The sequence below is a fragment of the Martes martes genome, assembly GCF_963455335.1.
Source record: "Martes martes genome assembly, chromosome: 3".
Lineage (NCBI taxonomy): Eukaryota > Metazoa > Chordata > Mammalia > Carnivora > Mustelidae > Martes > Martes martes.
The window spans coordinates 149,826,170-149,853,792 of record NC_137890.1 but is presented as its reverse complement, the minus strand read 5'-3'; the positions used below and the strand labels follow the sequence as shown (position 1 = coordinate 149,853,792).

At 44.5% G+C, this 27,623-nt stretch overlaps 1 protein-coding gene across 4 annotated transcripts in view; it reads left to right on the top strand.

Moving 5' to 3' along the window:
* Positions 1–27,335, top strand: part of SEPTIN2 (septin 2) — a 34,100-nt gene extending 6,765 nt beyond the window's left edge. For all 4 annotated transcript variants that reach the window (XM_080798640.1, XM_080798638.1, XM_080798639.1 and 1 more), the window contains exons 2-13: positions 1,182–1,211; positions 1,846–1,966; positions 11,870–11,956; positions 12,688–12,811; positions 13,674–13,808; positions 13,991–14,108; positions 18,049–18,150; positions 18,534–18,679; positions 20,136–20,219; positions 22,129–22,186; positions 23,536–23,638; positions 25,293–27,335. In XM_080798640.1, coding sequence (XP_080654766.1) covers positions 1,203–1,211; positions 1,846–1,966; positions 11,870–11,956; positions 12,688–12,811; positions 13,674–13,808; positions 13,991–14,108; positions 18,049–18,150; positions 18,534–18,679; positions 20,136–20,219; positions 22,129–22,186; positions 23,536–23,637 — 1,086 coding nt within the window. In that variant the 5' untranslated portion in view covers positions 1,182–1,202 and the 3' untranslated portion in view covers position 23,638; positions 25,293–27,335. The remainder of the gene's footprint in view (positions 1–1,181; positions 1,212–1,845; positions 1,967–11,869; positions 11,957–12,687; positions 12,812–13,673; positions 13,809–13,990; positions 14,109–18,048; positions 18,151–18,533; positions 18,680–20,135; positions 20,220–22,128; positions 22,187–23,535; positions 23,639–25,292) is intronic.
* The last annotated feature ends 288 nt before the right edge of the window (positions 27,336–27,623 follow it).

Genomic DNA, 27,623 nt, shown 5'->3' with positions numbered 1-27,623 from the left:
TGCTCGGGACCTCTGTTCTCCAAGCTTTTCCAGGATTCACAGTATTCCTTTCCTTGCCAAAAGGTTCTTCAGAATTCATCTCTTGCTTCTGTTCTTGCCTAACAGTCCTACTTTCCTTTAAGTTTGCCTTAATTCCCCACCTATGCTTGGACATTTCCGTACCTCCTCAGTCATTGGTCCTCCCTTTTAACCCAGGCCTGAACAGACACTCCCTTCTCAATAGTGGTGGCGGCAACAGTTTGTGAAGCTGCACATGAGTCCACAGCCCTCTTCTGCCTCTCTTCTTGTTCCTGCCAGATAGGTGAGAGTAAGACTTCCAGTGGGCCACTAGAAGGAGAACCAAGAATATAATGCAAATCTTACTGCTGCCAGCCTTCATTAACCAAACCACACATGGGAGTGCTGGAGCCTCATGTCTTCAGATGTGGTTGGGAACGGTTACATTCAGAAAGGAAAAAGGGTGTGCGTTTTCAGGAATGTTAAGGTTTGGGGGATGGGGAGACAAGAACAGGAAAGAAACTTTCTACTAAATTTCTAAGCTCCAGAGGGAATCAAATCTGACTGCATTCATATCTCTTGACATTGTTACCAAAGGTTAGCCAATTCCAGACTCCATGTTCCCCAAAGTTTCAAGTCTTAAAGTTCATTTTAAAATTCCAGATGTCTCTAGAACTGTTACTGTCCTCAAGCACTCCAGTGTGTTCAGTCCTTTTCCCTTTACTTATAAATGTTGTTCTGTGTGCTCCATTGTCAAAAACTAGTTCTCAGGATTTCAAGGAAGCTTCAGTAGCAAATAGTAGTACTCTACAAGCACCCTTTCCTTGTAGACAGGTTTCAAAGAGAGAAAGAAAAACCATAATTCTAGAGGTCATGAGAATTTGTGGTTTTTTCCTATTGTGTCCCTGGTGCTTCACATATAATCAGTACTAAAGTTAGTTTGGGTATTATTGGAAATATGGAATGTTTGTATGTTTGTATGTATACATATGTATACATGGCTGATTTAATTGATCTAATTTTTTATATTTAATTTATAATGAGATAATCTCATTTTTATAATTTGATACAATTGACAAGGTGAGTGAAACAAGCTGTTTATGCTTTGTGCGTAAGTCTTTACATGTCAATTCATGCTAAGTCAAGTGTGTTTATACATACATACACTTTTTATTTTTTAACAGATCAAGGAAACTTCACTGAAGATGTCTAAGGTAAGAGATCTTCTCATTTCTCTACAGTACAAGGAGAAACTGCTTTTTGTTTTCAAGCTGTTTATACTGAAGACTTATATGACTCATTTTTAATATAACTGATATATTTGATTCATTGAGACAGTTCTGATTTGACATTTTAAAAGCTTTGAGCTTTCTTTTTTCAGATTTCCAATTTCTTGTTTCTAAATGCATGAGTAACAATCCATTTAATCTACTTTACATCATTCCCAGCAGACCAATCAAATAATAATTTAAAATTCAAATAATTTATCATTATGAACTTTGTAGGGTTCTTACACTTGATAAATTGGCATATATCAGGTCTGGCAAATTAGCACAGAGCCCTGAAATAAATTAGTTCTAAAAGGCATGCTGAGAAAAGCAGAACTTGTGGCTAAAATTGCAAGATTATTACTTTCCTTTTCTTTTGGAGTGTTTAGGTATTCATTACTATCTGATGCATAATCATCATACTAATTTTTGCTTTTTTAAAGTATATATATTTTAATTTGTGAGAGCTAATGATACCTTTGTCACAGGTTTGGTTATATCTTAAAAGTAACTGATAAGGTTGTTGTTTTTTTGTTTTTTTTTGTTTTTGTTTTTGTTTTTTTGTAATATCTTATTTTAGCAACAGCCAACTCAGTTTATAAATCCAGAAACTCCTGGCTATGTCGGATTTGCAAATCTTCCCAATCAAGTTCACCGAAAATCAGTGAAAAAAGGTTTTGAGTTCACACTAATGGTGGTCGGTAAGAAATTACCTTATATCTTCAAGCTTATTAAATAAATGGATATCTCCCCTTCCCAACCTTTAGGGTTTAATAGTGTGGCCTATAAAGTCAAAAGAAAGATTCCTTTGTTGTCAGAATCCAATAACTGGGAATTTGAAAAAACAATTCTTTAGAAAATTTTGTTGAAGAGTAAAATTATAATATTTCTGTCATTTTCTTGTTTGTATGTGGTGAAAGTGCTGGTGACCCTCCAGAATGGCCACTGACTCTTGCCTCCTGGTGTTTGTGATACTTTCTACCCCCTCCCCCATTATGTAGGATTTACCCATGTAGCCAGTAGGATATGGCAGAAATGAAGGTGTGTGATTTTGAGACTGGATCATAAAAGAGATTGCAGCTTGCACCTTATCTTCTCTTGAATCACTCACTCTGGGGGATGCCAGCCACTGTGTTAGGAGGACCTGCCAGCAGCTTTATAGAGAAGTTCCCCAAAGCAGAGAGCTGAGACCTGCCAGTAGCTGAGTGTAAGCTGTTCTAGACCTTCCTGAACAAAGCTATAAACAAGCCCTGTAGGATCAAGCTGATTGACAAATAAGCTGTTGTCAGGATAAAAGCCATCATTCATTAAAGAAGGATGTCAAAATCCAGTTTACGATGTAACATTTAAAATTGCTAGCATCCAATAAAAAGTTACTTTTTATGCAAAGAAACAAAACAATGTAGCACATAACCAGGAGAGAAATCAGGCAATAGAAACAGATCCAGAAATGACAGAGATGATAGAATTGGTGAACAAGAACTTTTACTATTTTATTTTATTTTTTTAAGATTTTATTTATTAATTTGAGAGAGAACATGAGAGGGGGAAAATCAGAGGGAGAAGCAGACTTCCTGCTGAGTAGGGAGCCTGATGGGGGACTCGATCCAGGGACTCCAGGATCATGACCTGAGCTGAAGGCAGTTGCTTAACCAACTGAGCCACCCAGGCACCCAAAAACTTCTACTATTTTAAATATGCTTCTGCTACCTAAAGGAGAATATCAATGAAATAAAGATAACCAAAAAACACTTAACCAAAGAACTAGAGATTTTAAAAAAATAACATTTGAGATGGAAATTTTTCTGGCATACGTAACAGTGAATTGAATATATCCAGACACCGAGTAGAATATATATAAAGAAAACCACACCAGGGCACACAATAAACAGTTGGTGAAAAGCAGTTATAAACAGAAAAATCTTCCAAGGAACGTGGTGGGTGGTGGGAAACAGGCACATTGCATACAGAGGATGAAAGGGTAAAAGGACCACTGACTTAGCAGGAATAACATAAGCCATAGGAAATGGTAGTTTAAAATACTGAAAGAATAAAACCATGAGCCTGGAGAGCAGAGAGCCTGATGCGGGGCTAGATCCCAGGACCCTGGGATCATGACCTGAGCTGAAAGCAGAGGCTTTAACCCACTGAGCCACCCAGGCACCCCAAGAAAGATGGTTATTAAACGGGGTTTTTCAGGGTAACAGAAAATGTAGAGCACTAGAAATGGCAACTGTGTTGGTAAACAAACACTTTTTTTTTTGTTTTTCATTTCTTTCAATGATAACTGCCTTTATAGTGAAGTTAATGAGGTATGACGTTGGAGTATGATGAACCAGAGTAGCAAGGGACAGGAGGGTGTGTAGAAGGGCTGCTGTAACACATTGACCTCATGGAATATTCTGTGAGAGAGGGATACTGAGTTAACATTGCTTGTTGTCAACTCTGGAGCAGCCATCAGAAAAGGAAAACAAGGGTTTGACTAAAAGCAAATAGGTTTGATAAACTAGAACACAAGAACCTGTTTAATCCAAAAGAAGGCAGATAAAGAGGAGATGAGACAGATGGGGAGAGGGCAGCTCTCTGGCCAAAGGGGCACAGCCATGACCGTGACAGGTGAGAGACAGGCAGGATGAGCCTGAACGATCAGAATGGAAAATCCTCATGCGGAACCCAAACATGAGAAACCTCACATGGCTCTATCAATAGCAGACAGCAGACTTCACGTCTACTATCTGGATGTTCCCAGACACCAAAAAGTAGGTATCAGAAAGATGCGGGGGACAGTGGAAAACAATGTCTTAACTGTATGTGCAGTTAATAACAAAGCTCAGTGAGGTATGGTGCAGAATCAGGAAAAAGATAATTTGTGAGAGTGGGTTTTTAACATTCTGCATAGTAATTTTTGAAACAAAATCAGTAATGTTTCAGAATATTAAAATAACGCTATCAAACAATGTGACCTAATTGACATTCAGAGCACTGTGCTGAGGGACTGCAAGGTAATACATTCTCTTCAAGGGCACATGGAACTTTCACAAATGCTAGTCTTTATTATTATTATTTTTTAAGATTTTGTTTATTTGTTTGACAGAGAGCACTAGCAAGAGGAGTGGCAGAGGGAGAGGGAGAAGCAGACTCCCCGAAAGCAGGAAGCCAGATGTGGGGCTCAATCCCAGGATTCTGAGATCATGACCTGAGCTGAAGGCAGAAACTTAACGACTGAGCTCCCCAGGTGCCCCTCAAAGATACTCTTTATGGTGAGAGTATTTTGGTAGACCAGCATTACCCCATAATCAGTAATGAGAAAAGTACAGACTAACTCTTAATGAGCGTAGACACAAACATCTCAGTGAAGTTAAGGCAAGTCCAGCAATACATAAAAATGCTCATTAACACAGTCACTTTTGCTACAGTACAATGTATATGTGCTCCTTAAAAATCACCATGTTAGGGGCACCTGGGTGGCTCAGTGGGTTAAAGCCTCTGCCTTTGGCTCAGGTCGTGATACCAGGGTCCTGGGATCGAGCCCCACATCGGGCTCTCTGCTCAGCGGGGAGCCTGCTTCCCTTCCTCTCTCTCTCTGCCCGCCTCTCTGCCTACTTGTGATCTCTGCCTGTCAAATAAATAAATAAAATCTTAAAAAAAAAAAAAATCACCATGTTAGGGGCACGTGGGTGGCCCTGTCATTAAGCCTCTGCCTTCAGCTCAGGTTATGGTCCCGGGGTCCTGGGATCAAGTTCTGCATCGGGCTCACTGCTCAGTGGGAAGCCTTCTCCCTCTCCCATTCCTCCTGCTTCTGTTCCCTCTTTTGCTGTGTCTCTGTCAAATAAATTAAAAAAAAACCAACAACACACCATGTTATATAGTAATGCAGTTGAAATCATAGGCTCCTAAAGAAAACAGGGGTACAAAACTCAAAACCTGATTTCGGTGGCACATTTGGAAGAGAGTGAAGAATGTAATCAGGATGGTTTTTACATGTTAGTTGGTTAAAATACTATCTGATGTCAAATGTAGTCACTATGGGTTGACTAGTTTGTCAAAGTGGTCATCAGGAAATGGTGGAAGGAGGGCTGTGTGAAAATGGATGGGGAGCTGTGCCCCACGATACCATTTTACTGAGGTTGCTGGGAGCTCTGGGGGTACATGTTGGGAGTAAATTTTCATGGCTTGATTTTACTGGGTGTGGTTGTCTGTATTCACCTAGTTTGACAGCAGTGAAATTACACATAAACAGATGCAAAGTTTATATTACGTCGAAATTGTTCCCAAACATACCAGTCGTGTTGGAACAAATTCTCAACTTCAGGGCTCATGTTATGGCAAAGCTGATTGTATATCCTAACCAATGGGGCTTATCCCAGGAGTGTGTGGTTTAACATTGGAAAATCAGTCCGCATCGTTCTAAAGGGGAAATGCATGCCGTCACCTAAAACATGCAGTTGTAACAATTTCAAACCCTTTAAACATTTTTAAAATTAGTAAGCTAGGGCTCCTGGGTGGCTCAGTTGGCTAAGCAGCTGTCTTCAGCTCAGGTCAAGATCCCGGAGTCCTGGGATCAAGTCCCGCATCGGGCTCCCAGCTTCATGGGGAGTCTGCTTCTTCTTCTGACCTCCCCTCTCATGCTGTCTCTCTCACTTTTTCCCTCAAATGAATAAATAAAATCTTGAAGAAAAATATTAGTAAGCAAGAAATAAAAGGAAGTTTTTTCAACTTAAGGATATATACTAAAAACCTATAGTTAGTGTTATTCTTTCTCATGAAGAAAGAAAATAAAACATGCTTAATTACAAGTGAAAAGATTTGAGTATGTTAAAAACTCTAAGGAATCCCCAAATTATTAAGTCTAACAAGTCAATTTTATCAAGATTGCAGGTTCTGATCAGTACACAAAAATCAACTTGATTTCTCTGGATTACCAACAGATAATTTTAAAATGACCTTTAAAAGACAATCAAAAACAGTAATAAAAACATTTCAAAAGACAATATCATTTGCTGTAATACAAGAAATGCATACTGCTAAACATAACTTAGCAAAATGGTGTGCACGTCCCACACTGACAACATGACGACTGGGCTGAGTGAAGGAAAGCCAGAGGAGCTGTGAGCACTGCTGGCATGCTGAGTGTGCCCACGACCGTGTCCTGCTGCCCGCAGAGTGATCCACAGAGTCAACACAGTCCCCGTCAGAGTCACACCAAGCTTGTGTAAAGTAGAAATGAACACTCTGATTCTGAAGTGTAAACTTAAGTGCAGAGGGCCTAGAATAGACCGAATCACGTAGAGGACTCTATCTGATTTCGAGATGTACTAGCAGGAACTGTGAAGTGTGGTAAATGTAGACATTCAAATCTAGCGAAGAGAATAACAGCCCAGAGTAGACCCACATGCACGTGGTCAGCTGATTCTTGACAAAGGTGCCAAGGTGATGCAAAGGTGGAAAGGTTGGTCATTTTGGAGATAGTGCTGTAAACAAGTAGGTGGTCATGTGGCAGACAGGGACTGTGCACCCCTCCTTCACACTATACCCCATAGTCACTAACCATACAGCTGTAAGGAGTCTAGAAGAAGATGGGCAAGAAAATTTTCTTGACTTTGGAGTAAGCAGATTGCTTAGAATGTGAAGAACATTAGTCACAAAATAAGTAAGTTGTACTTCATTAAAAATTTTACTTTCTTCTAAAGACACCAACAAGAAAAAAAGGCCATAAACTGAGAAAGCGTTCACAGCACTACATACGAGGTAGGACTTGTATCCAGAACATAAGCCTGTATAGCTCAGGAAGAAGACACATTCCCCAGTTAAAAAAGGACCACGGGATTGGAACAGACATTTCATAGGAGACACTGAATGGCCAGGACCCACAGCATCCTCCTTGGTCATCAGGAAGAAGTGCACACTGACCCACAAGATGCCCCCGAACTCTGTGGAGTGGCTGAAATTTTGCAAGTCTGGCCGTCCAGGTGTTACCAAGGATACGGACAACTGCTGCCCTCCTAACGGCTGGTGAGAATAAAAAGGGACACAACCGCTTTGGAAACTAGTTTTGTGCTTTCGCAATTACACACATACCATGTAACTTGACAGTTCCCAACTTCCATGGTCATCCGGGAGCAATGTGATGGCATGTCCGCAGAGGCACTTTATGGGTGTGCAGAGGCACTTTTCCTGCAGTAGCCCAGACTGGACGTGATGCAGGTGTCCAGCAGGAGGGTGGGTCAGCACACGGTGATGTGTCCGTATAAGGGTGAATTGCTAGGCAGTACAAAGAACAGACTACTGGGAGATGCAACAACATGGATTCATCTCCAGAGCAAATCATGCCAAGCAAAAGCAAAGCAGCCAGACAAAAAGGCAAGCTGTACAGTCCCTTGAGGTTCTAGAATAATTTTCTGTAGGGACAGAAAACAGCTTGGTGTATGCCTGCAGTAATGCTAGACAGGTAGAGCTGACTCTGACTTAAGCAAAGGAGCTCTCATGGTACAGAGATCCTCTTTGTCTTGGGTGGAGTTTATCTGAGTGTGTACTTTGTCAAACCCATCAGCACAGTTGAGATGAAACTATTGAACTGAGATGTATATAAGTTAAACCTCAGTGAAGTGGGTTTGAAAGAAGGCAGGTAGTTAGGGGGTTATGGGTGAGATGGGTAGTGAATAACAGCTAGAAACTTAACCACAAGAACCCTCAACTTTAAATGGTAACTATTAGCAGCTTAAGAAAAATGGTATACATATCCCCTGCTTTCTGAAAGTTCACATTAGGTCTTGTATGAAAGACATGCTGTCCTGCCTATTTTCACCAACTGGAAGACAAGCAGAAGAGCTTGGCGTCGGTTTTGCGGTGAGCTGTGACAGAGACAGCATGCCCTCGGAGTGCCTTCCCACTCTCAGCATCATGGTGTCCAGCCGCCAGACTCCTGAACGGTGCGAGCATCTGGGCTTCGCCTTGATTGATTTTGCACATCTGTTAAGGTGTATTCTAAGCTATCAAAAGCCTGAGGCGTGATTTTTTCGGGGCCTGGGAATGTCAAAAAATGTTCCCATGCCAATTAGTGGTATTTGCTTTTTTGCTTTCCGCTATTTGGGCTTAGGAAGACGACTTTTGGGTAGAGGGAAAACCCGTATTGGGAAAAGGCCAGTGTACCTAACTTGTAAGTCAGACTGTTGAAAAGGCATTGTTTTTAAAACTGTGGCTTATTTCTAAGGAAATAAATTTTACAAAATGATCACATGCAAATGAAAAACTACAAATGTTGGGGCACGCAGGTGGTGCAGTTGGTCAAGCATCACTCTTGGTTTCAGCTCAGGTCGTGATCTCATCATGAGATCGAGCCTGGCATCAGGCTCTGGGCTCAGCTTCAGATTCTCTGCCTCTGCTCCCCCACTTGCACTCCCTCTCTCTGTCAAATAAATAAAATCTTAAAAAAGAAAAAGAACTTCAGATGTTTGGGTGACAATCTGCAGGAAATTTTAAAATTACAAGTATGTTTTATTTTATTTTATTTTATTTATTTATTTGAGAGAGAGAGATCACAAGTAGGCAAAGAGGCAGGCAGAGAGAGAGGAAGGGAAGCAGGCTCCCTGCCTGGCAGAGAGCCCGATGCAGGGCTCGATCCCAGGACCCTGAGATCATGACCTGGGCTGAAGGCAGAGGCTTAACCCACTGAGCCACCCAGGCGCTCTGACAAGTATGTTCTTTAAAGATCCCAAGGACAGAGGCAAGGTGGCAGGCAGGTTGCTTGTGAGGGACCTTGATGCTGCTGAAGTCTGGTCAACTGGTCACATAGTTGGTGATAGTTTTTATCAAGTGTCCAGCCTCCCACCGTGATGATGTGAGGTGGGTGTTGGCTCCATTCACAAGAAATGCGAGATTAACAATATAAAGCTTATTGCCAAAGTACGTTACCTGGTAGAACCATAGGTTAGTTAATATGACCAAATTCACGAGCGGGTTACAGAGTGAACACTTGGAGAACTTGGGAACTAAGCTAAGAAGATGGAAACTGCCTTCTGGCGAAAATACACTGGTGTCATTGTAAGTTCATGGGTTCTGAAAATGCATACTCGTGTTCAGGGGACTCCTACCTCAGGGCATGTGTGCGTGGGACAGTGGCCACTCCAAGCTGTATGGGGCCCCCCTGAGAATCCTTTCCCCATGAAATGGCACCTCTTTGTGCGGCTCTCCACTCTGAGGACCACTTAGGGTGCTGCCCTTCACGGACCCTCTAAAATGGCCATGTTGCTCAGTGTTTGAGAAAGTATTGTCTTGTACTAGTTAAAGTTGAAAAGTAAATGTGAAGGGGACCAGCCCCCCAGGTTAGAGAGCTTTTTGTTTTTGTTTTTTGTTTTACTGGTATTCCTGGATTGGCCTAAATTTGGGGGGTGGGGGAGTTTAGAAGCTCCTGGGACCCTCTGCCCTTCGGGATTGCAGAAGGCTGTTGTGAAATGTTGCTCACCTAGGTCACCTGCGCGTATCTTCATGTGGTGACGCCACCTTGTGCCCAATGCTGTGTATTTCTCCCTAGTGAGTAAAAACATGAGCCGTTTGTAAACCTGGAGTACCTCCCATTCAGTCAGTCTTTGCTGTCACCACTCGAACAGGACTGCTAACTCAGGTTGCTGAGCCTGGTGTGTCTTGTGCGGTGGGGCTTCCACTGCACATCTCCTCTTGAGTTCTTGTGCCTCTCACATAAAGGCCGCTGAGAAGCTCCTGTGGAATAGAGGCCCTGGTGAAGGTGGAATCAAAAAGCTAGCCATTCAACAGAGATTTCAGCCCGAAAGTAGCATCATGTTCTGAGTTCACGAGTTGATTATTTATAGATGTTGCCTGAAAGCCATTCCAAGTGAAGATACTTCTACCCTTTAAATGAAGGTTTATAATTTAGAGTCAGCCATTGGAATACTAGCTGCTTTCTTTCAAAGAAGCTGTCTCTACTCTGACACTATGCTGAGAGGTTTTCTGTGTCACGGTCCCTTTCAGCTTCATTACCCACAGCTGTCATCACTTTGTTGGTGACAAAGTGACTTTGCTTACTTGTCCTCTCCCCCACTGGACTTCCAGGCTTCATGGGAGCAGGGATTTAGCTGTATCCCAGAGCCTGGACCTGTGCCAGGCACACAAAAGGACTGAGCACTTATTGGTAAAAATTCTCTCATTATGTGATAAAAATGTAAGGTAAGGGGACATGGGTTAGGCAGTTTAAAAGGGTAATTTGGGGGACGCCTGGGTGGCTCAGCTGCCTTCGGCTCAGGTCATGATCCCAGGGTCTTGGGATCGAGTCCCGCATTGGGTTCCTTGCTCGGCAGGAAGCCTGCTTCTCTCGCTGCCTCTGCCTGCCTCTCTGCCTGCTTGTGTGTTCTCTCTCTCTCTGTCTCTCTGGCAAATAAATAAAATCTTTAAAAAAAAATTTTTAAAAAAAGGGTAATTTGGTGTGCTCATATAGTTGTACCTGTTGAACCAATAATTCTGGTTTTGTTCTTTTGACATTCATTTCCATATATGAAAATTGCAATCTAGTTAAAGTCCAGTCCTAATTGTGTATGTTTACACATTTCAAATTCATTCTTCATTTTCCTGGAAATAATGATTTTTAAAATAGATGTGTGCCCCTGCACGTGCTGTGCAGGACTGAGCAGAGGGAGGTTCAGACCAAGGAGCCCCGGGCACAGTCAGGCACTTGGTTCAGAAGGACTTTTCTGGACAGAACTCAGCCTTAGTTGATGGCCTGCAGGGAGACAGTAGAATCTGCATGTGCCTCCTTAGGTTGTAACACTTAACTTTAGCTGTCTTGTATCTTCCTGGAAATTAAGTTTCAAATACTCTACACTACAAATATTACAGAACTCAAAACATCCTGAATTCAAGTATGATAGTAGTTGAGGAAGAATTCCTAACTTATTACATGCTCAAGTGAGTATGTGTTGTCTTAATTGGTCCTGTCACACTCAACAGTGTTGAGTGGGCAGGTTGCCTGACATGAGACCATCGCGAGCGGTGGCCTGCTCCTGCCCTGGTGACAGGAGGGAGAGATTTTGGGCTCCATTGTGGTCTCGGGCATGTGTTCTGTCTGTGTGTCCCACAGCTGGGCAAGCCAGAGTGCTGTTGACACTGTTCGATAGATGTGTTCAGTTGCCTGAAAATGTGGTAGCTTTGATAGCAAAAATCATAACTGGAAACCTACTCTGCATTTTATTTATCAAAAAAAATAAAGCTCCACCTCTAAAGTCCATCCCACACATTTTGTGAAGAACTAAGATTGTGTTTCTGATCTTACCATGTGGGAATTCTGGAGACTCACAGACCTGGATTCAGATCAAGGCCCTGATTTCAAATAAATGGCAATTCTTGATTAGGTCTTTGTCTCCTAGGATACGAAGCACACATCTTTTCCCATCAAGGCTCTGCTCTGGATAGCTCTCCGAGCAGAGGCACCCGTTTCCCCATCAATGAAATGGGGAGAGTCATACCAAAGTGGTAGTGGTCAAATGGAGTGCAGATGAGGACGCGTGTATGGTACTGAACCCCGTGCCACATCAACTCAGTAGATTACCTGTGTTGTGCGGCTTGTGTCCTGACAGTGTTTTCATTTTCATTGAAAGGTGAATCAGGTCTTGGAAAATCAACTCTCATAAACAGCCTGTTCCTGACTGACCTCTACCCAGAAAGAATCATCCCCGGAGCTGCAGGTATGGAAGCCCCATGTGCTGTAGCTGGAGTTCTCTGCGTGGGAGCCGTGGAGAGCACGGGAATGGTCATTTTCCTCAGCCTTGTGGATTGGTTCTGCTTTAAACACAAGGACCATGTTCTTTTCTCTTGGGAAAGGCGCTGCTGCTGTAAGCCTTGGTCTTGCTTGTAGACAGCATGAATCCACAGGCCCAGCCTCTCCGCGTGTGTTCCCTTTTACCGTAGAAGGATAAGGAATAGTTTCTGCCTGCATTACATGTTTGAGGGTCACGGGGAAGTGTTCTGTCACGAAGAGAGTTCTCTGAGTAGCTGACCACTGTGGGAATAGGGTGTGCCCTCCCTGCGTGTTGTGGGAGCGTCGTGGGTTAGTGCACCCCATCGAAGCCTAGGACCCGGGCCGCCACACTGGGACCTAGAGCCCTCTTGTAAGTATCTCTGAATTCAGTTTTAAACAGTCATAAATTGTTCTCTTTGCATCAGCAGCAGGAGTCATAATTTTCAATATTGCCATTTTAACCCTCCTGAGCTGCTATTTGATCTTAGCTGCCAGGTGTCCTTGCCAGCTTGGGGCTCGCTTTACACAGTCCTTGTGTTACCTCTGAAAACCTTCCTCCAAGAGGGGTAATGAAGTTCTGAGTCATTTATTAATAAGAAACTAACAGGTCATCTTTCCTCTTTGAAAACTGGGTTGATTTTTAGTTACATTTTCTCATTAAGCTTGTTTGTTTTCTAGAGAAAATTGAAAGAACTGTCCAGATTGAGGCTTCGACTGTGGAGATCGAGGAGCGAGGGGTCAAGCTGCGCCTGACAGTGGTGGACACACCTGGCTACGGGGACGCCATCAACTGCAGGGATTGGTACGCCACTCGGGGACACGGCTCCAGAAGTGCTTAGGGTTATTTGAATGCATTCACATTTACAGTGTCCAGGTGGTGATTGGGTTTGAGGTAGCTGTGTCTAATGAAGTGGTGGGACAGTTCAAAGTACGCTGATGATAACACTTTAAATGAGGACTCTCACAAAGAAAAAATTATTTTTCCTGTAAGAGCCAACCATTCATCAACTGCTGATATAAAGGAAACCCCCGGATATGAATGAACCCTGGCCAGTGGAGAAGACTCTGATGTAGTCCTTCCTCTTAGAGACACGATCCTCAGCCTTGTGGTGCAGAAGGACAGCCGCAGACAGAAGGGCACTCGGTCCCATACACTGCAGTGAGGCCCGCGTCATGGTGGAAGCAGCAGGCTCCTGTATTGTGGGGTGTAAAGCATGGGTGTGCCAGCAGCTGAGGGGGAAGGGAGAGGCTCTCCCATCCCCTTCTTTCCTCGGGAGTCATGCCCTGCTCTGCGTTGCTCCTTGTATCCTGCGGCAGTGGTTCATGGTGTCACACACTGCCCCGTCCTCTGTGCACTCACAGTCCTTGTGCAATCTGGCAGCCCTCTGCTCAGCCACCTCAGGTGCTTTCACCGATTCTCTTCAGGCCTTGACACACACACCCCCCCACCCCCCGGCACTTGGGGGAAATTAAGTTTGGCACACTTTCCAAAAATCTCCATCTTGCCAAATGTAGGAGCCTGTTTTCCAGTCCCATCTGTTGAGTGAGTTATCAAATTACATTTGGTAGGAGGCAGGGGACAGAAAAAAACTGGTTTTGTCTTTGAAGTTAGGAGCTGCCTGCCTTTTGTATCCCATTGTTACTGCTATTTATGTTTCTCACAGTTTTAAGACCATCATCTCCTACATCGATGAGCAGTTTGAACGGTACCTGCATGACGAGAGTGGCTTGAACAGACGGCACATCATTGATAATAGAGTGCACTGCTGCTTTTACTTTATCTCGCCCTTTGGACACGGGTAAGTGGACTGCTTACTGTAGAAACCAACAAGTCCTTGGAATTTCCTTTCTGCTTGGTGGGTTGACAGCTTCCCCCAAGATGTGTATTTTAATACAAGAAGTGAGAGATAATTTTGAGAGAAAAGAAATGTGCGGTCTCCCTGTTCTTCCCCTGAATTCGTGACAGTCTCACTCCTTTCAGACTTAAGCCTTTAGACGTCGCATTTATGAAAGCAATACACAATAAGGTGAACATCGTGCCTGTCATTGCCAAAGCCGACACGCTCACCCTGAAGGAACGGGAGCGCTTGAAGAAGAGGGTATGTGTCTCACACTGAGGGTAGCTGAGGGCCAGGAGCCTGGGGAAGAGTGGACGTGTGTTGGAGATATGGGGGAGCAAGCGGGGAATCTGATGGTTTTTAAGGAACACCTAACACCTGTAGATTTTTAATATTCTCACTGTTGTCAAGTTCTTATTCTCTGTAATTCCCCTTACATGAAACGCCCTCAGTGAGTAGAAGGGACGCCATGCGCTAGGTGAGTGATGTGGATGTGGAAGTATGATTGTCTCTGTGAAGTTGTTAGTTGATCTAAACGTTTTACTACAAACCGTCCATTTAGGAATATGTTTTAATTGTAATCTGTTATTGTGACTGTTTAAAGGGCCTCTGTTTTGGCCATTAAGAGGTTGCCTTGCACTTGTCCATTCACCAGCCCAAGTGCCCCTGGTCTCCCAGCAGCCGTGTGCTGATTGTTCGTCTCTGGTGCCTTTTTCTGTGTTATCCTAAAAGCCTCTTCGTGGATTCTTTGGTATATATTTTTTAATTATTTGCCTGTTTTCTATTTGTATGCTCATTAAGAAAGTCCAAGCTCATATGCTGAATTCTACAAATAAAAGTTCGTTCATTCTTTATTTTTTTGAGAGAGAGAGTGTAAGCAGGGGTATGGGTGGGGACAGAGGGAGGGAGACAGAGAATGGCAAGCAGGCCCCACACCCAGCGTGGAGCCTAACATGGAGCCTAACTCGATCCCACTACCCTGAGATCATGACTTGAGCCGAAACCAAGAGTCTGATGCTTAACAGACTAAGCCACCCAGGCTCCCCTTTAATTATCCGTAAAAGCAGTGGTTGTTAACAGTTACCTATGTACCCCTTCAAAGCATAGTCTATTTATGTTTTTGTTTTTATAGAATGGGACTATAGTGTACATATTATACTGTCACTTGACTTTCTAAGAATTCCAGCACACATAGAAAACACTCCCCCGCACCCTTACACAGCTCAGAGCAACATAAACACACTCTCTCTCTGTCTCAAATAAGAGCATTCCCAGCACACACAAAAATATTTCTTCAGTGTGTTTCTTGGTCCTTCCACTGTCACCCAATTCCTGGCATCAGGGATCTTTGCTTAGCTCCCTTGTATATTCCAAGAGTCTACAACAGTACCTGGTACAGAGTAGGTACATGTCTGTCTTCTCGGAATTGTTTAAGTCAGATTCTTAGAAAGGATATGGATGGGCATTTTAAGTATTGAAAGATGGACATTTAAAGTTTTAATTTCCCTAGGACGCCTGGGTGACTTACTCATTAAGCGTCTGCCTTTGCCAGGACCCTAATTGAGGGTCCTGGGATCAAGTCCTGCCTCAGGCTCCCTGCTCAGCAGGGAGTCTGCTTCTCCCTTGGCCTCTCCCCCCAACCCTGGCTAGTGTGCTCTCTCTCTTGCTTTCAAATATATAAAGACTTTTTTAAAGACTTTATTTATTTGATAGAGAGAGAGAGTGAGAAAGGGAACACAAGCAGGGGGAGTGGGAGAGGGAGAAGCAGACTCCCTGCTGAGCAGGGAGCCCAACACTGGACTTGATCCTAGGACTGAGCCACCCAGGCAACCCTAAAAAAAGTCTTTAAAAGAAAAAAATAAAGTTTGAATTTCCCTCAAAACAAGTTTGTAGCACCTTATATGCCCAAAGCAGTATGAGCACTCTGCCCTCTGGCACACCTGGAACCATCCTAGATATGTCACCAGTTTTTCTAAAACATCTCCCATCTGAGAAATAGGAAGTGGCATCTGGTTTCCATTTGTGTTTCCCAGTTGCTGATGTGAGTGTGTTTGTGTCCTGCTGCTTGATCCCTGTTAGTATGCTCTCTGAGGTTTTAGAGCCTGTGCTTTGTTTTCATTGCCTTTTTTTTAATTGACTTATGGGTCAATAAAAGTGAAACAGCGAAACACACTGTTTTCAGACCTAGTTTAGATTTTTCTGTTTTCACAATTTTCTTGCTGTCTTCTGTCATGGCAGAGTTATGCATGCATGTTTGTCAGCCTTTTCCTCTGTTGTCTGAGTGCCTGCCAGTCCTCTAGGAAATATCCAGGCCTTTGGGAGAGCCCCTGAAAGCTTTGGCACGTTTATGCTGGACCATATGTATTTGAGTAGCTCCCACTTAGGGGAACTCCACCTTTTCTAATAAAGAATGTTACGCTGGATTTCAGAGAGGTAGGGGAGCAGGGACAGAGTTAGAATGTTGTGTCCTCCCATCTCTGATCCTATGTCCAGAACTCTAGGGCTTGATTTCAAAGTCCGAGATGAAGTGAAATCCCATTTTGCCCTTATCGCTTTCATCTTGGGTCTTCCTAATCCCTCCTCTTGATCTGGTTTCTCCTCTGTACCTCCTGGTACTTCCCCAGTCCCTGATATAGAAAAACTTCTGGCAGACCTGCTTTGGTCTTACACCTCCCGGTATTGTTTCCTACCCTCTCCTTTATCTCGAACTCTGGCTCCCCATCAGCCAGCAGCAGTTGTCCTGTCTAGGGCTCATCCTGGGCCTCAGCAGCGGGGTGGGCTGTGCTTTCAGAAGCTCAGCACTTGTCTTTCTGCCTATTTCATTACCTGTCTTCCTAACCCCTGAATGTTGGCATGGTTTAATATTGTTTTCATCATATCGTCTCCTGTAGCTTCTGCTTTTTTCCCTTTTGAGAATCTTTTTCATGTATGTAAACAAGAGTCTCTTCTTTCCCCGCTCCTGAGCTTGTCTCCCCACTTCCCTGGCCCTGTACCTGAGTTCATCTCTGGTGCAGTCGCCCAGACAGAGAAATGTGTGATTGTTGTTGATTCATCACTTCCTTTTTCCTTTTTTTCCAATTCAAAATAGCCTTTTAGTGCTCGCTTCGGCAGCACATATACAAAATAGCCTTTTAATTATGTATTTCTCCACTGGATTCTCATCCTCAGTGTATACCCTGTCTTGATGGGGCCGACATAGAGCAGATGGGCCAGCAGAGATGGGTAATGGGCAGGAAAGGGAAAGAAATACAGCAGGTTTACGCTTACTGCCTACCTTCTTCCATGGGGGAAATCATTCCTCTGCCTCTGCTGGCAGAGGAATGCCATCTTCTCTGCTGGGGATGCTGGAAGGACTTTGGGAGGAGGGAGAAAGAAAGACCTCTTCATGAATCCTGACTTTGTGCAGACAGTGTGTCAGGTTCGAGGTCTTTGATCAGAAAGGCCTGAGAGTTCCCATTAAGAAGATCCATTGCCAGATTAGGGTCTAAAGTAGGGATATTTCTCCCGACTTGGCGTATGTGCTTGTCCCTTGTGGCCCAGGACCCTGCAGGAGGGTAAGGGGAGCTCTAGCCTACCTATACCTGCTGGAGTGCCTGGCACAGAGGGCGTTTTGTCCCCTCTAGGCCACTCTGCGGCCTGGTTGGTTGAAGGGTGTGGTTCTTCTGCTGCCAGTTTTTGCCTGTTGAATAAAACCCAGAGCCCAGCCTGGTATTGGGTTGTCCCTCTGGCTTACCCCGCTGAGAGGCTTACTCTCCAGCCATCCCGGGTGTCTTACTATGTCCTCACCTCGGAGCCTTAAACAAGATTATTCTGTTATGTGCCTCTTCCTCCTCTGTTGGCCTGCAGCGAAGCTTATGGGTCTCTTGGTGCCTGCGGCCTTGGGCTATACTGCTCCCAGGGCATGTGTGGTTCCTGAGGTTGGCCGTGGTATGTGATCTCCTCGTCGCTGCTGTGCTGGCATTGGTGTTTGTCTGCTGCTTTATACGCTGAAGCTGGTGCATTATTATTGTTTACTCTGGACGGAGGACTGCCCAAAAGGCCAGCATAAATACTGCTCCAGCAGTGCATAAAATTATTTGAAAACCAGTAATCAGTTTAATTCTGTATTGATGGTTGGATAATTCTGATAGATTTTTAATAGTTAGATTTGATTAAAATGTCATGTGGTTTTAAAATTGCTCCTGGTTTGTCATCCTTTCAGATTCTGGATGAAATTGAAGAACATAACATCAAAATCTATCACTTACCTGATGCAGAATCAGATGAAGATGAGGACTTTAAAGAGCAGACTAGACTTCTCAAGGTAAGAGTGCTCTCCAGATGCCTAACACGAGTCGGTCTTATTCCTGTCATCAGTGCTGTGGAAGGAGTTGATAGAGGGCCACCTCGTGGAAGGCTGTCCTTTCACAGATTGTCTGGTAGATTCAGTTACAGTAGTATTTTTACTTTAAATATATTTTGACATAGCTGTCACCTAAGGTTTAGCAATGTTATTATGGGTTTAATTTGTTCCATATAATTTTTCCCATGTGGAAAATACCTGTCACTTCTGAGTAAAATGTTTTAGTTTGCCAAGGAAGCATGTAATAAGCAGCAGCGTGCTCAGCCCATGCCTGTGTTCTTGTGTTCGCAGTAGAAGCTGGGGTTCCCTATGTGGAGCCTTCTACCTGGTGTGTCTCTTTCTAGGCCAGTATCCCGTTCTCTGTGGTTGGATCCAATCAGTTGATTGAAGCCAAGGGCAAGAAGGTCAGAGGCCGCCTCTACCCGTGGGGCGTTGTGGAGGTGGAGAACCCGGAGCACAACGACTTTCTGAAGCTGCGGACGATGCTCATGTAAGAACCCCGGGTGTCCCTGGGTGTCCCCCGTGCTTCCCTGTGTGTCCCCGTGTGTCCCCTGTGTGTCCCCGGGCATCCCTGGGCATTCCCATGGGCAGTGTCAAGCACAGAGAGTGAAGCTTTTTGACTGCTGGGCGTGCGGGGGCCACTGCATCCTGTTGTGGAAGGCCCTCCCTGGGAGCTCTCTGGGACTCACACTGCAGAACCCGCCTGTCCCTCTCGAGGCCAAGTGCTTAGCACACCCTCCTCCCTAGTCTCCTATCTCTCTTGACGCTGAAAGTATACCAGATATGTGCTGTGGCATGGTCGCACCGAACATGGGACGCCTCCTGCTCTGGGGGCAGATATTCAGGCTGGCTGCACAGTGGCCTCTCCACCCTCGGCTGCCACACACGACCATTTCAGGTCCGCCCCGGGCAGCCCTGAGGTTCTTCCATGTGTTCTTAGCACCTGCAACAGACCTCACTACAAAAGCAGACGTTTTCCTCTAAAAAGTGTTGATCTAAAAGTGTCAGTAGTTGGTGCTATTCTTGAATCAAGAGGCATACAAAGAGTATTGCTGAAATCGAAGATCCCTTTACTCCGTCAGAGAGTGGGTGATCTAGGTAAATTTTGAGTAACTGAAAATTGATTAAAAACCACCAAGCTTTATCAACAATTTAGTCACCGCATAGGAAGCTCGGGACAGGTTCTTGTGGTCACGCTGCTGTCGTGGAGGCTGCAATTGGAGCCTTCCTGTGTGTTGTGTGTTTCTTAGAGTGAGTGAGAGCACGCCAGCCCTCTGCCTGCTCTCCATCCCTTTCCTCACGTTCTGAGCAGACGGAATATGTTACCTTTACTCATTCTTGGCTGCTTAAGTATTTGATTAGCAATAATCGCACCTCGGATAAACCTCATTGGCTACGATACTGCCACTGCGCAAAGCTTGCTTAAGTATTTGAAAAAGCTGAGCCAAGAAAATGATGAATGTTTTCTGAGATGATTAGAATATTTAAAGTCCTGTTTCTGGTTTATTCAAAATATTAGTGCTTCGTTGTATGGTCTTTTCCATAGCTTAAATTAATGAAGTCTTTAAGCTGGAGAATTCGATTATATGAATTGCATGTTTTCCCTAAGTTCTTTCAGAAAAGCATGTTCTGTTTCAGACATTGTTTACCTAGAATGATCTGCTAAAATCTTACCTGGGCACTGGTGATGGGCTCATGCAGAGCTTGGCAGCACCTGTAGGAGAGGCCACTTGGAAGGGTCTCCTCTCCCAGCCCTGTGGGCTGTGCTTCCACCTGTTTTGTGGGGAGGGAGGAGAGAAAGCTGCACAGCTTCAGCCCCATATCCCAGACTCCAGCAACTTTGTGTACGATTCAGCAAGTAACAAGTGGGGTTTTGGCTAGTGGGTCTTCTCCCTGCCGACAGCTCCCACACACAGCCAGCCTTGCCGCTCCCTTCTCTCTTCCAGCACCCACATGCAGGATCTCCAGGAGGTGACTCAGGACCTTCACTATGAAAACTTCCGCTCTGAGAGGCTCAAGAGAGGCGGCAGGTTGTTTCCCCCACCTCATGTTGTCCCCTTCTCTCCATACTGTGTCGCAGATTCACCCTGTCCTGCTGGGCTTTCCTGACTCTAAGCAGCACAATTTGGTTTCCTGCTCAGAAGCTATTAACAGGCATTTGTTGCTAATGTCTTCTTACCTTGCTTTCTGTAACCTGTCAAAGGTAACATTAACCATCGGCACACAAAGAGCAGGTTTAGCTGGAAAGGCCAGAGATTGGTCTCAAGAACATCACCCTGTCTGTAAATGAGGGCAGACTTACCTGCCATTAAGAAAGGCAGCTCCAAAAAAAAAAAAGAAAGGCAGCTCCAGGGTGCCTGGGTGGCTTAGTTGGTTAAGCGACTGCCTTCAGCTCAGGTCATGATCCCGGAGTCTCAGGATCGAGTCCCGCATGGGACTCCCAGCTCCATGGGGAGTCTGCCTCTCTCTGAGCTTCTCCCCCCTTCATGTTCTCTCTCACACTCTCTCTCAAATAAATAAATAAAATCTTTAAAAGAAAAAAGAAGGCAGCTCCACTCCTCAGAAATGCACACAGTGCCCTCACCTTTTCTCTTTCACCACTGTAATAGGTTTTATTCAAGATCTGTGTTTTGTGACCTGCTTTATGCCTGATCACATCCTATCTCTGCTTAGCTTATGTATCAAGTGATCTGTATCATTTATAATAAGAATTTCCTGTACAGTGGTTGTTCCCACACTCCTGATCCACAGGAATCCATTCCAAGACCCCTAGTAGGTGCCTAGAACTGAGGAGGGTGCTGAAATTTATACGCACACCCCTATTTCCTGTACATACATGTCTATGATAAAGTTTAATCTCTAAATTGGGCATACGTGAGGGATTAACAACCACAATAAAATGAAACCATTACAGCCATAGCCTACCATCAGGGTTATATGAATGTGGTCTGTCTCTCAAAACCTCTTCTTGCTCTGTACTCACCCCTTTTCCTGTGGTGATGCGCATGTGGGGAGGGGACGGGTGAGGGACAGAGATGCTGGGATACGGTGCTGCGATGCAGCGCTGGGCTACTGCTGACCTTCTGACTGCCCCTTAGGAGGGTCATGTACGTCCAATCCACAGCCGGGCACGGGCCACGGTAATCGCAGATCCAGGGGGTGGCTGTGTTGTAATTTATTAAAAATATTCACATTTTTGAAATCTGGTGGATTTGTGTATATATACAGGGTGTGTGTTATGGTTTGCTTAACCTTACCTGGGGACCAGGTATTAAATAAGGTTTTAGAGACCGATGTGGAAGGCAAGTGTGCACTCGTGAAGAGCTGTGTCCTCACCACTCAGGGCCTACTCAGCGGGCCTCCCCCGCTGGCCTCCTCGGCCTGGATGCTAAGGCCCTGCTTCTTGTTCAAGTGTCCTTGTCATAGTCTGTGTCCATTAAGACCTGTCCATCCTCCCGGTGGCAGCTGCCACTCTTCAAGTAAGGGAAGACCAGTGTCCCACCCCTGCTTGGAGTTAGAGACGTTTCTCAAATTTACCATCTTGTGCTGTGTTTTTTCTCATCTTTCTTTCTTACTCATTCGTGTTAGTCAGAAAAGTGATAAACAGGTAATTTTATATACTTTTTTCAGAAATGTAAAGTGAAATTTTACTCTGGGTATTTGTCATCAGAAATAACCAATTAAGGGGCGCCTGGGTGGCTCAGTGGGCTAAGCCTCTGCCTTTGGCTCAGGTCATGATCTCAGGGTCCTGGGATCGAGCCCCATATCGGGCTCTCTGCTCGGCGGGGAGCCTGCTTCCCCCTCTCTCTCTGCCTGTCTCTCCACCTACTTGTGACCTCTCTCTGCCAAATAAATAAAATCCTTTAAAAAAAAAAAGGAAAAGAAATAACCAATTAAGTTTGTTACAATATTGTAATTGTAATTTCTTTCAACCCTTAGGAAAGTGGAAAATGAGGACATGAATAAAGACCAGATCCTGCTGGAGAAGGAAGCAGAGGTAAGGAGAGAAGGATATTGTTGGTGTACATCCACAGATCATTACAGTTTTTCTTCCTTTTTTAAGAAGGAGTATATTATGTGTAATCTATTTTATTGTGTGTACATCTGTTTAGTATAGCTATTGCTTTACATATGTTATCATTTGATTTTCAGTAGCCATTTAGAAGGAAAAACTTGGGAATAGTGCAGATTTAGTGACTTTCATCCCTAAAGCTTAGTGAATTTAGTAATTTTGTAAAGTACTCAAAATTCAGTAGTTTTTCTATACATAGATAATAGATCTAGACAAGTTGGAAAATACAAAGAAAGAGACTGCTACTCATTAACAAAAATTTGAGAACTATGCAGGACTGATATGGAGAAGAAACTAGAAAATTCTCCTGGAAACAATTTTCAGAATTTAAATGGACACATGACTTTAAATTGCATGTTAATGACTTTAAATCGTCCATTGCAAAGATCACAGTTCTCTCTAAACTGAATGCCATTCCTGCAGAGTGGTTTGGTTTGTGAAGTTCTTCTGGGGGAGAGCTTGCTGAAATAGTTCCAACGCTTAGTCTGGAGACAGGGAATGGGAAGCACAGGAGGCCCTGTGAACACACACTGATGAGGGAGGGTTAGCTCCACCGCTCATAGAAATCCAGTGTGTGGCTTGGGCATGGCAGGCTGATGGAATTCACATCCAGAAATGGGTCTGAAGTATGGAAAAGTGTCTGCGAAAGGTGGCGTTAGGGTCTGTGGAATCCACACATATCCAGGAAACCCTCCAATGGGCCAGCCTTTGAAAACAGAAATAAGACTCACTTATTTGGACAAATTAATTCAATATGGATTAAAGTACTTAAATGTTAAAAACATGACTACAAAGCTACTTAAGAAAATTCAGGTAATTTTATGACCACATGCCTGGAGGCCTTTCTAAACCAGTGGAGACCATAGTCATGAACAGTGGTGAAGGTAGTGGAGAAGAGCCATCCACCCAGTGAGCAGCGGGCGCCTTGCTGCCCCTTAAGACGAGTCCCTGGCCCAGTCCCCATCTGGGAGTGGCAGCCTCTTTCCCACCTTTTAGGTTAAAAAGCATTTGTTATCCTGTCTTTCTTAATTCTTCAGTTTGCTGCTAATTTCTGTTTCTTACTTGAATTGAATTTTATCATTTGCTTAGTTTTCTGTTGAGTTATTTGTTCTTTTACTGATTTACAAGATTCCTTTGTGTGCTCTTTGTCATGTTTTGGGAAAGCCTGGAAGTTGAAATCTTAGGAATCTCACAGCGCCCCTAGAGGGTATCCAGGGAGGACGGGACTTGGGAACCAGTAACGAGTCCCCATGTCCCCATGTCCTGTCCCGTAGCTCCGCCGCATGCAGGAGATGATCGCCAGGATGCAGGCGCAAATGCAGCTGCAGATGCAGGGTGGGGACGGCGACGGCGGGGCCCATGGGCACCACGTGTGAGGTAACTTACGCGGGGGTTGGAGGGGGGCAGACCGTGCTTCCAGACGACATGCACCTCCCTCTTGTCTCACTAGTGTCTTGCATTTTGAAGCTCTTGGGTTTGACTCTCGCTGGCATTCAAGGAGACCAGGCAGCTTCTAAAAAATGGAAGCTCCTCCTCGGCTCTGCTTGCCTGCTAAAGATGTTAACGAAGACAAAGTAAATATTAAAATAACCTTTATTAGTCATGCAGTTAGAAACTTATTACAGCTGAAAACAGAGTTTTGAAGGTGTTATTAAAGCAGATTATGCAGACCAAAGGTAAAGATGGCGTAAAGTGGCAGATTAGGTCAGGTGGGCCAGGGACCTCGAGGGGGACTGCTGACTTCTGCTGTCACCGCAGTTCTCCACCCCACGGCAGTCCGTGAGTCATGGCAGATGTCTGGCCCGGTGTGCGCTGGCCTCCCTGTTTGAAGGGAATCTGCAGACACCAGGGACCCTGGACCAGGAAAAAATAAGTGTCTCTTCCCCTCTGTCCTTTGGACCGGTTGGCATTCAGAGCTCTCTAGGTGACTGCTGTCCTCACCTTGCAGAGGAAGGACAGAGAGGTGAAGTCAAATACAGGCCAGAGGAGGAAGCAGCTATATGTGGTTGGGGCTGAGGCACACGGCTCCCTAGAAGAGAGATGCCTGGGGCTAGGCAGACTGAGTGGGTACTGGCCACAGGCACAGATCTGGGGACGGGAAGATAGGGGTGCAGCTGCAGAGTCCACTACAGGTGGGGGCCTGACTGTAGAGGCAGGGCTATGTGGTGGTAAGAGGAGGGGATGTGGGAACATGAGTGAACTGAGGCTTCGCCAACATGGGGCAAGATTGATGAGACAGAAGGCAGGGAGCCCCGACCCTGGAACATCCATCGGGAGTCCCCCACGGCAGACGTGCAGGTGATAGAGGAAGGAGCTGCAGGGGTGTGGGAGCGCTGGCTGCCAAAAGAGCACCCTGCCCTTGGGGCTTATGGGGAAAGATCTCAAATACATACGAAGCACACAGATGCATGTGTTGGGTGTAACCAGTTACTGGAATGGCAATGTCCGTGTAACCCCCCCTCCTGGGCCAGAGTTGGTTGTTTATGTTAAGCATCGTGTTGACACCTTAGAACAGTTGCAACAGTGTGTGCTGAGTCCACATAGCACCGATGAGGACACTGTGGTGTGCCAGGGTTTTAAGTTATTTGCCTGTACACTTATAACCGGCGGGATGTCAACACCACCGACCCCATGAGGCTGAGTCTGCATGAGCAGGTTTGGTGCCTGATGAGGAAAGCCTGGTGAGTTAGAAAGAAATGGGACTTCTGAGCAGTGGGGCTCCTTTGAGGCAGGTGGGGTGTCAGATGTTTGCTCATCTTCTCTGATCTTGCTGCCTCTCTAAATGTTAAAACTTTATGAAGTCATGAGGAATCAACTTTAGGTTTATACAACTGATTTATATTTTGCACACACTGCAGTTTGGTGGTGCTCCTGGTTCCCAGGAGATGTTTTAATTTAGTTAACTCTGGTCATAGGAGTCAACTTCTGCCCAGTTTGTGCCCTTTGTTATACAGAAAATGATGCTGTTAATGGTCATAGCAGTGAGCGTTGCACCACTTGCGTTTAAACATGTTGTGTTGTGTTTTTCCAGAAGATGCTTTGCAAGATACAGAAAACATTCCACAAGAGTTCTACAGCCGCGTGTTTCCGAGAGATCATTGGAAGGGTGCCCATCCACATTTTACAGTACCTGTGCCTGAGAATTTAATTTTTTTTTAAACTTTTGATGTGTTGTTTTGTATGAAGTACTTTTAACATTTGTATTTCGTTGCTATGCTATACTTTATATTTTATGAGGTGAACCTTGCATTTTCATTTTTCTTCCACCTTGACTAACCACTAATGTTGGAACTGATTTCCAGGATCAGTCAGTATATATAATTAACATTGAATTTCTTTGATTTGGCTGGCCTGACTAGTTGTTGAGGAGCACTCTTGATTTCATTTCTAGAACATTCGGACATAGCCAGCCTGTGCCTGGGTGCTAGCAATGTGGACCCAGTGATGTGGAAAGATGAGCTGGCGTCTGCAGGGCACTCACCTGCCAGGTCACCAGGATGGCGCTTCTCCCTTGCTTCACTTTGCTTCGAGCACAATACCTAAAACCAGTTTTGCTGCTATAATTCAATACTGTTAATTCATCTGCACATTTGCTTTTTTACCAAGTAAAACAGAATTATTATCTAATACGGTATGTATATACTTAAATAGCTCTTTTAAAAACAGGTAATCAGGGGCAAATTTTAAGAAGTCTTTGGCTTCTGATGCTAGGTCACTTTTTAAGCTGCTCTGCAGAGAACACCACAAACCACGTTTTGTAGTGTTCCCCACTGATACCAGTAATACTCCCCTACGTCAGCGAGTGTCCATGAGCTCCAGTTTTCATATTATAGCAGCGATTCTTACCCACACAGAGCCAATAAATAATTTTTACTCAACTAACATGAAAAGTAACTTTTTTAAAGGAAAATTAATAAATGATATATTTAGAAACCAGCCTTTTTTATATTTTTCTATGGCACTCTCATGTGCTTTCTGTAACTATAGGTTTATAAGACCTGCCTCAGCAGTAAGAATCGGTGTCCTTTGGAGGGTAGCCCTCTGAACCCAGACCTGTCCTGGGCCCTGAGGCTCATGACCCCATAATGCCTGAATGCCGACCAGGTTTTCCTGATTTGGCTTTCTTTTAACTGGTTCTCTGAAATTTTTAATAGTTTTCTGAAAGGCAGATAGGAGCGATCATTTTTCTATGTGCAGACTATTGTACATTTTCAGGGACCATTACATCCTTCGTTGTGTCGGGTGAGACTGAAAGACATTTCAAATCTGTGCCGTGGCTTGGGACTGATCAATGCCACCAGTCCAATTGGTTTTCTGTGCTCTGTGGCCTTGTCCGCTCTCTTCCCTCCAGGGGGCACTGAGGGGCTCTGGGGCTTGCTTCTTTCAACATTTCTACTGAAAGTGACAGGTGAAAGGACGCCTGGAGGGAGCAGATGTTGGCTCCATGTTTTCATTTTGCTCTAACAGGAGGGGCAGAGATGGAGAAAATGCTTCACCTGAAGATGTGAAGAGTTTTTGCTTGGGCCAAAATAAAGTGACATGGTCCAAACGGGTTAGTCACAGAGGCGGGCTACAGACGTAATCGGGTGTTCTCAAGAATTTTGTCTTCTCATTGTTGCATAAAGAAGTCTTAGGTTCAGGCACAGTCATACGAAGGTCCATTAAGAGGAAATGTAAAGTGTTTGATGACTTTAGAGCACCTCCGTGTGAGGTCAGGTATCTGGGTTACGTTGGCATTAAGTACACTAGGAAAAGCCATTTAAAAGGTGGTGCTGGGGGCACAGTTTTGCGTGGTGGCTGCAGCCCCTCCCCCCCAAGTTTGGGAGAACTGCTAGGGCCAGCCGTTAGTCACATGATAAGGGCTATTTGGGTGGGCAGACCTATATCCTCTCACGTCTATGGCCCCCTCTGTTTTGCTGCCCAAATCTAAATACATACTTTCACTTAGAGATAATTGTTTTACTAAGGGGTAATCTTTACCTATAGAAATGTATTTTGAAAACTTATTTCACACAGCAATTTTGTATCCATTGAAACTAACCTTTTATCAATAAAGCACTATTGTTTGGCTATTAAGTGAGGAGTTATTACTGGTTCTTTATGAAGGTGCTAAGTCTGCTTAGAAAGGGTCAAAGCCCTGCAGAATGTCTGTGCATAAGATCAGGAGGAATTATTGGCACCCATAACCTCAGTACCCAACTTTGTATTGGTGATCCCAGCCCAGAAGAAAGAGCCATAAAGACTAGGGAGAAATTAGTAACAGGTGATCTGACCATCTGCTTAAAGTGAGAGAATATGTGCTAAAAGTTAGCTTTAATAAGAGTTCAGTGATATCTACTCACAAATTAGAAAATGGAGCGAG